The sequence below is a fragment of the Dipodomys ordii genome, unplaced genomic scaffold (assembly GCF_000151885.1).
Source record: "Dipodomys ordii isolate 6190 unplaced genomic scaffold, Dord_2.0 Scaffold98, whole genome shotgun sequence".
Classification (NCBI taxonomy): domain Eukaryota; kingdom Metazoa; phylum Chordata; class Mammalia; order Rodentia; family Heteromyidae; genus Dipodomys; species Dipodomys ordii.
In genome coordinates this window covers 8,412,005-8,424,504 of record NW_012267314.1, presented here as the reverse complement: position 1 = coordinate 8,424,504, position 12,500 = coordinate 8,412,005, and the positions used below count along the sequence as shown (strand labels likewise).

Below are 12,500 nucleotides of genomic sequence, written 5' to 3'. Positions count from 1 at the left end.
AACTCTTTGCCAGTGTGGCTGTGCCACTCTAGCTCCTCACAAACAGGCCACAAGGGGTCTGGTTTTCTTCCTATTTTCGCTTGCCTTGCATGCCTGAGGCCCTGGGTTCGATTCCTCAGCACCACATAAGAAAAAAGCCGGAAGTGGCGCGTGGCTCAAGTGGTAGAGCGCTAGCCTTGAGCTGAAGAGCTGAGGGACAGCGCCCAGGCCCAGAGTTCAGGCCCCATGACCGGACCCCCCCCCAAAAAAAGAATTGCTTTATGAAAATAGAAAGTCACTAAAACAGAGAAGTTCCAGTTACATCCCCTTTTTCACACTTCCGAAGGCTCAAACATAAGTGACGTGCTATTAGAACTTAAAACAGAATGCCAGTTTGTAGCTTTGTGTATAATATAACTCATTGGCATCTAAGTACCTTGTCACTAATGATCACCAGGTGGTTGGAAATGCAGGTTTTCTTTCCTGACCAACTGAGAGGTAAAGAGTAGTGAAATGATTTTGTGTGTATTGCTTTTTAGAAGTTCAGTCCATTACTAATATGCAATTAAATATAATTGAAATAGGACAAATTGAATAACAAAATTAAATTTGCAAACTAGAGTAGGGAATGTGGGCTGTTCTTTAGTGAACGAGGTAGTGAGTTGGCAGTAGAGCCAGAGCCCCCGGCGTTTGTGTAACTCAAGGTGGTGGCCACCTGCTCATGCTTGCTCCATACATTGCGTGTGTTTGCCTTACTGGAAGGGCTCAGGAGACATTCCCCAGCAAGCATCCTGTGCAGAGGACTTTTTTTTTTTTTTTAATGAAGTGCTAGATTTGAATATGATCAGGAAGAAGTCCTATGGGGCTTCCTCAGATTTGCTTTTGTTTGTCTATTCATCTAGGACACCTGATGGTGATATTATTCATAGTATAAAAACAAAAATGTAAGTCTGGAGTAGTCACTCCCTGACCCAATTGTCCAGCTCTTCCCTGCTTCCGGTCACTCATTATTGGTGAAATGACAGGTGCACGAACCCATCCATCCCACAGTCCCATGGTTTTTCTGATCCAGCCTCTGCTTGTATCTTGAGCCTCAGAAGCTGCCACTTACAGGTGTCAAAATATGTATCCTGAGGCTGGGAACATGGCTTAGTGGTAGAGTGCTTGCCTAGCATGTCTGAGACCCTAGGTTTGATTCCTCAGTACCACATAAAAATAATCATAAAAATATATTAAAATTTTAAAAATATATGTATCCTAAGTTTTCACACAGTGGTATATCCCCTACTCTCCTTGCTACTTCTGTAATTGGCTAGTTGAAGAATTCTTTTCTCTGTTTGAGACTTAATGTAGGTACCATGTTCACAGGAAGTTCTTCAAGGTTGAACTGGGTTCTTTTTTTTTTTTTTTTTTACTGCAGAGAAAGTCCCTGGAGCTTTCATTATATCTGAGAAAAACAGAGATGAAACAACAGATATATTTGCATACTTACAGATATATTTGCATACTTACAGATATATTTGCATACTTACCTTGCCTAGTAGAGGGGGTAGGCCTAGGAAATACATAGTTATATAGTTAAGCACGTAGATAGGGAATGTAGGTGATAGAAAAGATGAAATGTTTCATTGAAGTGATCGAGTGGGTGAAGGCCTTACAGAGGAAGAGGGAATCTGTGCTGTGGACATCCTCAGCACACATCTAGGGAAAGAAATCCTTGTCCTGTGATAGAATTTGTGCTGTGCCATAAGCATTCCAATCACCGGAAAAGCTCAAATATCATCACTTAACAGTTCCACTTAGAGTTTTGAAATTCTAAAAATACTTCTAAGACATCTCTCCCCTCTGCCCTGCCACAGGCCTGGCCAGTGCACAGCTTGGGGGACTGTTAATGGCCCAGAACATCCCATCCGGGATATGATATGCTTAAGTTTCAGGGATTGCAGTCTCCATTCTCCCTCATTAGAGCTGAACTCATCTGTGAAATCCCTGCCCTGTAAGCATCTTTCATTTCCAGAAGACCGACCCTGTATGCTCTTCGTTCTCAAACTCCCAGCCTTTTTGTTTTGCATCTGTATCATTACCTGTGAATGTCCTCTGGCTCCTCTTTTAGGCTTAGCCCTTAAATGCTATGGGTGGATTTTTGGGCTTACTCCTTAAATGCTATGGGTAGGTTCTTCCGCAGTCAGATGATCCCCTTGAAGATGGAGTCTTCTGCTGTTTTCCCATTCTTATGGACAGCCTATTTTGAAATGGGTACTTCCTGCACAGCACAGCCCACTCATCAGTACAAGAGCCTTCAGTTCTCTCACATTGTTTCCTTAGAATCTAGTTTTGTTAAGTCAGATTATTTTTTGTTGTTGGTGGTGGTGGTCCTGGGGTTCAGACGCTGGGCTTGGGTGCTGCCCCAGCGCTCTTCAGCTCAAGGCAAGCACTCTACCACTTGAGCCACAGCACGACTTCTGGTTTTCTGGTGGTTAATTGGTGATAAGAGTCTCAGGGACGTTCCTGCCTGGGCTGGCTTTGAACTGAGATCCTCAGAGCTCAGCCTCTTAAGTAGCCAGGCTTGAGCCACCAGCACCCAGCTGAAGTCAGATTTTATCCATTATAAGTTAAAAATAATTTTGCAATAATACCAAACTGTTGTTTCTTGTTTCTGCTTTTTAAAAATTACTGATCATCCAGGCTAGGCATTTACTCTGCCACGTACACCAGGCCTCCATATTGCTTTGCTCTGGTTATTGTGTTTGTTCAGGACACCTTGGACTCTTCACAGTGCTTCCCATTCCCGGCCATCTCTTCTTATTCTCTTGTACCCGTGGCCATCTTGTTTAGCTTCATTAATATTTTTGTTTTTGTTTTTTGTGTTTAGTTTCACGTCCTTACATAAGTGAGCCTTATGGTGATCTAGATTCTTTTGTTTTTTATTTTACTTTTTATTGACTGTGGAAGATGAGGATTTAACCTGAAGTAACCTGCCATCGTAACACAGTTGTATCAAGCACTGTTGGAAAAAAAAATGAGTTAGATTCAGAAGGCAAGATTTTCTTGATCCTAAAATGCTGTAAAGCAGTATTTTCCGGGGGTTAAAACTCGAGTTTGCATAGTACATTGCTAGGGACTTGGGGTAAAAGCAAAATACTAGAATCAAAAGGCATGGGTATGAATAATTACAAAAGATAACAATATCAACACTCTATTGTTAGCTATACCATTTAAAACATGAGAAATCCTCATTTATTCCCATCTTGTGGTTAGTCTCTGATCAAGTCTTGTTGTTTTGAAACCCCAGGCAGTTAGTCTTAATCACCAAACCTTTTATAGGTGCTAGGGTGAAAGTTTAGTCCTATTTAAAAGAACAAATGTGCTAAAGATAAGCTGTTCTAAGGATCATAGATTTGCATGAAAAACTGCACCAGAGAAAAACAGTAATTGCCTCAGCATGAGAGATGGAACGTATGTCAAGATAATTGGAGACTTTGTTTTATGTGTTCACTTTGGTCTAGTTTTGATTTCATGGACTTTAATTTGTTTCTGTGTCTTAATTTTTTTCTTAATCTATTCTGAAGAATGTAAAACACTCCTGAGGATCTTATTACTGTTTGGGAAATTATCTTCTTTGGTGCCATTGGATACAATTTTTTTTTGTCAGTCTTACAAGAAAAAAAATATAGTATGATGAAACAGGCTATTGTATTTTAGCAATCTGACAGTGGAATCTGAAAATTTTTGTATAAGATCATATACACTGGGACAATTTCCATTAGGGTATTCCCTATCCTGAACCAGTCTTCCCTTCCCTTCCCTTCCCTTCCCTTCCCCTTCTCCTTCCCCTTCCCCTTCCCCTTCCCCTTCCCCTTCCTTCCCCTTCCCCTTCCCTTCCCTTCCCTTCCCTTCCCTTCCCTTCCTTTTTCCTTTGCATATTTAAGTTTTGGAGGAATTATCTTTTTGCATTTATTCACATTTCTTATCATTCATATCTGTAAAAGCTGGCATTTTCCTAACTTAAATATTGGTGCTTAGTCATTCCTTGGACAGGTATGATCACATCTAGTCTAATCGGAGATGTTCCATTATTTGCTGAACACTTGAGCTTAAAATATACCTGTGGCTTCTTTTTGAAAAGGCACTGCGACGAGAGTTAAAGGAAAAAGAATATTCCATCCTGAATGCTGTTGACCAAGCTCGAGTTTTCCTGGCTGATCAGCCAATTGAGGCCCCTGAAGAACCGAGAAGGAACATCCAAGCAAAAGCAGGTGAGACTGGATTCTTTCAGACATCATATTAGAAAAAAGAAAAAATAGTACATATTTAGAGAACAACAAAAAATCAAATAGGAAATGGCCTATTGTTCAACATCTAGTATTTAAATCTTTTTTTTTAGTATTTAAATCTTTTAAGAAAGAAAATTGTCATAAATTTAACAAATGTATAAATTCTTTTTTTTTTTTTTTTGGTCGGTCATGGGGCTTGAACTCTGGGCTTGGGCGCTGTTCCTGTGCTCTTCAGCTCAAGGCGAGCGCTCTACTGCTTGAGGCACAGCGCCACTGCCTGTTTTCTAGTGTTTTATTAGAGATAAGAATCTCATGTACTTTCCTGCCCTGGCTGGCTTTGAACCGTGATCCTCAGATCTTAGCCTCCTTAGTAGCTAGGATTACAGGCCTGAAACACCAGCGCCCGGCGTGTATAAATTCTTAAGTGAAAAGAATATTATGTTATACTTCAGAATCTCTATTTTAAAAGAAAAATTTAGGTTCAGAAAAAAGCTTATATTTACATTTCATGACTTTAATGAATGAATTCATTGTGGCTGAATATCGGAGTGAACCCTTTTGGTACAACTATTATATACTAATAAAATAACTACAAACATGATTTGTCTATGAAATAAAAATATATATTTCTTGTATTAAAACAACTTGCTCAGTTAATTGCAAGAGAAGAAAGTTATTGAAAATGTAATAGCAAATACGTAAAATATTTGTATCTATAAAATGAAGTTTTTTCAGACATGTGTCAGCATGTGATGGTAAACTGCCTTTCTTTTATCAGCAGGCAACAGCATTTAATTAAAAAAAAAAAAACCCTAAAACATCAATATGTTTTGGCTTAAAATTGCAACAGGAACTACCTTACTAACAAAGAGCAAGTCACATAGTAAATTTAAGAGAAAATTTGCAATGCATTTTGGAGCCCATATATAGCTCTCTAATGGTTTTACACCATTGGTCATTAAAAACATCCCGATGCATTTTTAAAAATTAGCAGCATGCCATTCCGGGTATTTTTCCATCATTCACTTCTCTGGGCAAAAGAGGACCTGAAAGAGCACCTGCAGTTCCCAGCAGTCATCGAGCGGGGAGCTGGCAAGGCAGGTGGTCATTGTGCTGAGTCTCCTTAATGGAAGCTCTCCTTCGGCTGAGGGCATCTCCCAAGGCCGTGGTTTTCTTGACTTTTCCATCAAGTCGTTGTGCATGTGTGTGCACACAACACATATATATGTGCAGAGCTACTTCGTGTCTTTTCTGACATCACTTTCTGTTTTCTCCTCGGGTTCCATAGCAGTCTGCCTACTGGGAACCTCAGTCATCGTGGAATCTTCGATTTCTCATCAAACCCTCATTTGCAAATCACTCTTAATTGCTTTTTTTTGGGGGGGGGTTGTCTCTGAAGATTGATTCCTCCTGCATATTTTACCTGCTGCCTTCTGGGCTCCCCATCTATGCCTTCAGTTAACTAGGGATTGAAGTGATTTGGGGAAAAAATGTATCTGTATTGAACATGCACTCTTTTCTTGTCATTATTCCCCAAATAATGTAATAGAATAACTATTTCATAGCATTTACATTTGTGTGTGTGTGTGTGTGTGTGTGCTGTGTTCCTTGGATTGAGAAGACCTGGAAAAACCGACAGAACATTCCAACTTCAGACAGCAGAAAGAAGGTGCTATTCCAGTTTCATGGCATCTCCCTTTGTGTTGTTCATTTGGAGGAAGGAGACATTCACTCATCTTTTCTTAGTATTTATTAGTCTTCCTTGAAACCATTTTTCTTGTGTCCCTAGGACTTGAGTGAGAAGAGAGGAAACATTTTAATCATGAGCTGCTTTGTAGCAGGAGGGTGTCTTGTGAAGTCATGGAAGTTTCCCTTTTACCATAGCTTCTCCTTGGTGTGGTCAGATATTTCAGAGTGTAAAGGATACTGCTTTTTGATGTCTCCGTTTGCTGTTACTTTCAGGAGTCCCATTTTCAAGTACCACAAGTTATATCAATTGAGCTATATGAATTTTTTTTTTTAGTTTGCTTTGTTTTCTGATTGGTAATTTCCCTACCCTTTCCTTTCTTGATGCTATTTTCTGTAATAGTGGTTGATTTTTACCTGCTGTTCAAAGTAAATGGAAGAAAATTATCCATAATAGCTTTTATCCTTTCCTTGTTTACCATGACTTATGTGGAGCTGCTATCTGAAATAGAGAGCATTTGAACATTAGTTATCCCATGTGACGGTGAAGTATTCAGTGTTGGACGCAGGAGGAGCTGGCAGAAATGGTGTTATAGTTGTTCAGTTCTAGTTATTAAACATTTTTAATATGTTCTATAGACTGTGCCCTAGAGCACTAAGATGTTCCAACTTCATCGTTTTTCTCCCTGATGCACTTTTCTGTTCCTTTTATGTCTTCTCATTTTCCTATTATTGATTATCTTATAATGTGGTTTGCAGTTTGTAAATATTTGCAAATTAATACAACCCGCATCAACTCCTTACCCTCTTTTGATAGGCCTCCTTCAATACTCTATTAATTAGTATCCCTCCCTTAATAGAAACCCTCGAATCATACATACAAAGCACAGAATTGCTACTTGTTCCAGTGGCTTCTGGAGTGGGAGGGATCCTGACTCTTTCTGCAGGCACAGAAGCTGCACAGAGAGTGGGCCTCAGCATTTCTGTATGTGTCCCATCTCTGTGCCCCTCCCCTACTTGTACTTGATGACTGTTGAGCACCAAGCTCCTTTTCATGTCCCACAGTAATGTCTACTGTGCCTTTGTTCTGTTACTTATCCTGGGTTTTTTTTTCTGCCTGTAGACTCCTCTTTCCTGATTTCCATTTATAACATTGCCAACTCTCATGACCTACCTGCCCAGCTCCACCCAAGACCTTTGTCATCTGGGACATTTTGCCTTTCTGAGCTGTCTCTGGACTCCCTGCCACTCTGTCCCATCCCTCGCTGGATGGTGAGAATCTGCATCAGAAGCTTTCCCCTTGCTGGCTTTTTAAGAAGTGACTCCTTTTTATTGAGAAGCTGAATATGAAAAATGATCTGAGGGTCCAATTCAGTTGTAATAAGGAAAACATAGTGCAGATACTACTTGAGTCATAGGCAAGACATTCAGTACTCTCTCCAATAGGAAATTGAGCTTTAGATAGTGTTGTAGTTATTTGAACTCGATGCCCAGTGAATTATGAGGAATGAGCCAAGTAGAAGTGAGAAGAGAGAGCAAAAGCTGACACTGAGAAGTGACTGTACAGTCTGATAGCAAGGAGGAGAAAGCAAACTGTGGAGAATGGATGAACATTCTAAAATAGTAGTCCTTGAGGCTTTTTACAGTGAAAAGCTGCAGCTTTGGATGATGGTCTATATTTGAAGGTGGAATCTACATGTTTTAAAATAGACATAAGAATTTATACCATATTTTACAATAAGTTACCTTCTAAAATGACAACCATAATAGCAGGGCTAAGTGGGGTGACATGTCTGGAGAAAGCTACCAGAATAAATTGTTCTACCATGGCAATTAGGTAAATATGAGTTTTAACTGAACTGAAATTTACCTGAATATAGAAAATTTTAAAGCATACAACTTGGTCAATAGACTCTGTCTTGTTCCAGCAGTATGGGAACACTTAAGATCATATAATTGGTATTATCATATCTATTTATATCTGTATCAATTTCCTGTTAATAAAGTCTGATTGTTTTTATTTGATTATAATAACCCAGTTTGTATTAAAGAACTAGAACAATGGAATAAGAACTTGTATTATATTATTTGTGATAGGGTATTTTACCTCTAAAAGCATTTAAAGAATTATGCAATTTATGTTCAATACATGCTTTTCTTTTTTTAATTATATTTAAGATTCAATGAAAAGTTTGGGATTGAGGTAGAGCTCAGTGGTCGAGTGCGGGTCTGGTATGTACAAGGTTCTGGGTTCAGTTCCAAGCACTGTAAAAAAGAAAGAAAGAAAAAGGTGTGAAGGGAGAAAGAAGACAAAGATGAAATAGAAAAGATTACATTACGTTGTTTATATATTTTACCATGAGTTTACTTTATAAAAATTATTCCTGTTAAAGTATTGCTGTTAGTAAAATCATTTCATTCATGTCTAAACATCATTTCTGTTTCCGTATAGACAATTTGGTTTCATTTAAATGATATTCCCGGAACAGTCATAGAAGAAGAAAAATAGATAGGTACCAGGGACTCACACCTGAAATCCTAGCTACTCAGGTGGCTTAGACCTAGAGAACTGAGGTTTGCTTGAAGGTAGCCTGGGCAGAAAAATCCAGAAGACTTCATCTAAAAAAATAACTTGCACAAAGCTGGAGTAGAGGTTTGGCTCAAGTGAAAAGAATGCCAGCCTAGCAAGCAAGCCAAGAGAGCATGAAGCCATGTGAATATATCTGTGATTAATGATTGACAATGATCTTTTTCAGATAAAAATGCATGTAGAGATTAGTATTTTCCTTGGAAGCTCTTTAATGTCTAACTATGTGTTTTAGTGTTGTTTGGAATTTTAATTCATGGCATATTGTATATTTTAATTCAGGGTATAGTTCTTTTAATTCTTAAATGTTTTATGGTATTTTGGAAAGCCAGGTACTCCAAGTATTCCCATATCCTCAACCTGTATTATATGTATTATATATTATATACATATTATATATATGTATATTATATATACATATATTATATGTGTTATATTATATGTATTATATATGCTATAAATGGCATTTTAGTGTACTATGTCAATTTATTTTATGCTCCTATTAGCAAACTTGTGTCAGTCAGATTTTGTAATCATTGAGTAAAGATGTATGACTTCAAGTTACATTGTTATCTTATGTCTAATAAAATGAGGCCAATTGGACACAATACCTAACAGAAATTATTAGGCTGGTAATAAGGTCTCCTTAAGACCTTTTTGTCTGTTTTCCTAATAACAGCTTTATTAATCAGAGCCCATTAGTCCTGAGTGACAGACCCCATGCTTGAGATGGGTACGGGGGAATTCATTCACTGTCTCATGGAGCCGGAGAAGGGCAGGGGCAAAGTTGGCTGCAGGGGTCTGAATGCCACCCAGAAATCTTTCCTCCACATTTCCCTTTTCTGCTTCATGCGGGTTTTCATTTTCTTTACATTTTCCTGGGTTGTCTCACCCCCCTCATGCCTTTCCTTAGTTCCAGAATATTCTACTAGCCGGTTTTGAGTCACTTGAGTAATGTCTCAAGATGTAGATTTATTGGGCTTTCTTCATGGAGGGCGGAGCTGTCCCCTCAGAGAGACACACAGCAGACTTGTGCCAAGTGCCCTCCACTGTCTCATTCCATTTCATCCCCCTGAAAATGCCGAGTGCTGAGTGCTTTTATTACCTACTCAGCAGATGAGGAAACCGAGTCTGAGAGGTTTATAAGCCTGTGCAAAATACAAACCAGGTACCAGGTGCTTTTATTCACAATAATTAGTATAACAGACTCTATGGAGAGTGCTAACAGTATAATTCGTTAGAAATACTAAGTCAAAGCCCCCCAAAATAAATACCAGGGAATGGGTACTTCGGGGGGTGTTGGCAGGGGAGAAGGGTAGAAGATTGAAGGCAGTAGAATACAGAATTGAGAAAAATAAAAGAAGGGGTGGGTCAGAGCAGGGGGAGATGTTGAAAGGGTGGCTCCGATCAAGATGCATTGCATTTGTAAACAGCTTTGTTAAATGGCAAAAACGTCAATGCATAATCTAAAAATTAAGAAACGTGAGGGAAAGGGTAGGGTAGGAGGGGTGGGTAAGAATGTTGAACAGGGGTGACATTGATCAGGATGCACTGTATTCATAAACTGCTTTTTGAGTGGTAACTCCTTTGGGCAGCTATTAAAGTTAAATAAAATATGTTTAAAAATCAAAATAATTAAGTAAACAAATCACTTTGCCCCTCCCTTCACTGTGGCCTTTTCTTTATTGAAATACCATGCCCTGTTTTCCATTCGCTTGCCAGTTCACTGATTTTTCTTCCATGGAAGGAGAAGGTGTTTAGGCAATGTTAGGATTTGTCTTTTTAATTTTCATATCAAACTTGAAGTATAAGTAATTGCTTTCAGGCCTGTAGACCATAGCAATAATATAATTAGTTTCACAAGTCCAAATTCGATTAGTAAAGTTGTAATGCATGAAAAAGCACAGAAACAGAGTGTTGCTTTCTTTTCCAGTGTTCCCCAGTATGGAGTAACAATGTAGTCTTTCGCAAATGCAAGTCTTAATGGTTAGAGTGTGTCTGGTCTTCAGCTTTTATAAACCACCAGGAATTACTTGAGTAAGCCCATCAGTTGGATAAAAATTTCACAATCTTCTTTGACTTAGAAACAAGATTCTATTTGAAAATCATAAAAAGGTTTATAAACATTTTTTTGAGTGTGTGTGTGTGTGTGTGTGTGTGTGTGTGTGTATGTGAGAGAGAGAGAGAGAGAGAGAAATAGAGAGAGAGTGTACTGGAGCTTGAAATCAGGGCCTTGGCACTGTTACTTAGCTTTTTCACTGAAGGCTAGCAATCTGACCCTTGAGCCATAGCCCCAGCTTCTGACTTTTTAACTGGTTAGTTGGAGATAAGAGTCTCAGGGACTTTCTTACTCAGGCTGGCTTTGAACCACAATCCTCCTATATCAGATTCCTCAGTAGTTGGTATTACAGATAGAACCCCACTGGCATCATTACTCAGAGCTTGTGTTTTGACACTTGATGCATAGCTCCACTTTGGGCTCTTTACTGGTTAATTGTACATAAGAGTCTAACAAATTTGTCTCCCCATGCTGGCCTTGAACCAAGATCCTTTGATCTCAGCCTCCCAAGTAGCTAGGATTACAGGTGTAAGCTATGAGGGGCTAACATAAAAAAAAAAAAAACAAAAAAAAACTTTCTTTTAAATCTTGAAACCGCTATGTAAAGCTGTTTGAAAAGAATCATTAAATTTCCTGAAAGATTGAGATTTAATTATTTAAAATTATAAGGGGGCATTTTCTGCATTGCTGTTTCTTGTGAGATGCTTTTTTAATTAATTTTTTATTGGCACCATATTGTACATAGCCAAGGATTTCTCATGACATTTTCAGACATGCATATAAAGTTCCTTAACCATGGTCACTTCCTCTATTACTCAATGTGATGAAAACCCATTAAATAAACAAACCAATGTTTTTGATGCTGATAACAAAGCTTAGTTTGATGGACCTACATTTTGAATTAATTGATCACCATCTGCTACTTTCTCCAGTCTGTGTTATGACCATCCATAAATCACTATTGTCTCATAACAAAGTAGCACTGATTTACATACATGTATTTTATGGCAATGAACACCTGGGATGTTACTTTCTGGCTTGAACATAAAGGAGGGTGCTAGACACTTCCAATGCAGCGTGGTACTTAATTTCTTGTTATTGTTGTTTCTCTGTAGAAAGCTGAACTCGAATGCATACAAAGTTTCAGCATGTTTCAGAAAGCATAATGCTAGCAAAAGCACCCATTCTCCTGTTCACTTAAAGTTCTTGTTTTAGCAGTATGTAAACAGAAAGCATAATGTACTCAAGTCTTTTATAAGAAAGGCTGAGCAAGAGTAGAAAGCTCCTGATTTCTGTGTTACTAGCTTCTGGGTATAGCTGAAAGGCTGCCCAGGAGTGACTGAATCTCAGGCTCTGGTCCTCAGTTCTTGAAAGAAGCGAGGACTCTTCTTCTTTTTTTTTTTAATTTATTTTTTTTTTATTGTGAAAATACTGTACAGAGGGGTTACAATTACATGGGCAAGATAATGAGTACATTTCTTATCAAGCATTGTATCCTCCTCCTTTGTTTCCCCTTCCCATCCCTTCCCACCCCCACCCTCCCCAATCCTCCCCCCCACCCACCAAAGTTGTAAAGTTCATTTTGGAGGTAACAACTTGTACATCTCATTGTTGCAGTGGGTCCAACTGAATCCATATTTAAACGATTTGTTTTTTCCCTTCCCCTCCACAAATGATACCAACATCAAATGCAGTAAAAGCAGGGGTTATGCTATGGAGGAGGGACATACAAAAGGAACAAAGAAATAATCTTATAAATATGTTAGAAAAAAATTGCATGAAAGAAAAAACATTTGAATACATAATTTGGGGTTCATTTCCCCAACACCAACTTATCTGACCTTTTCTGCTTGACTCAGACATATGCTAATTATTGCAAATAAGGGAAACCATGGGACCTATGTTTCTTTGGGCC

General features: G+C 38.6%; 1 protein-coding gene across 1 annotated transcript in view; it reads left to right on the top strand.

The window, feature by feature from the left end:
- Positions 1 to 12,500, top strand: part of Utrn (utrophin) — a 425,608-nt gene that overhangs the window by 314,279 nt on the left and 98,829 nt on the right. Inside the window, exon 52 of the mRNA XM_013026944.1 lies at positions 4,106 to 4,235. Coding sequence (XP_012882398.1) covers positions 4,106 to 4,235 — 130 coding nt within the window. The remainder of the gene's footprint in view (positions 1 to 4,105; positions 4,236 to 12,500) is intronic.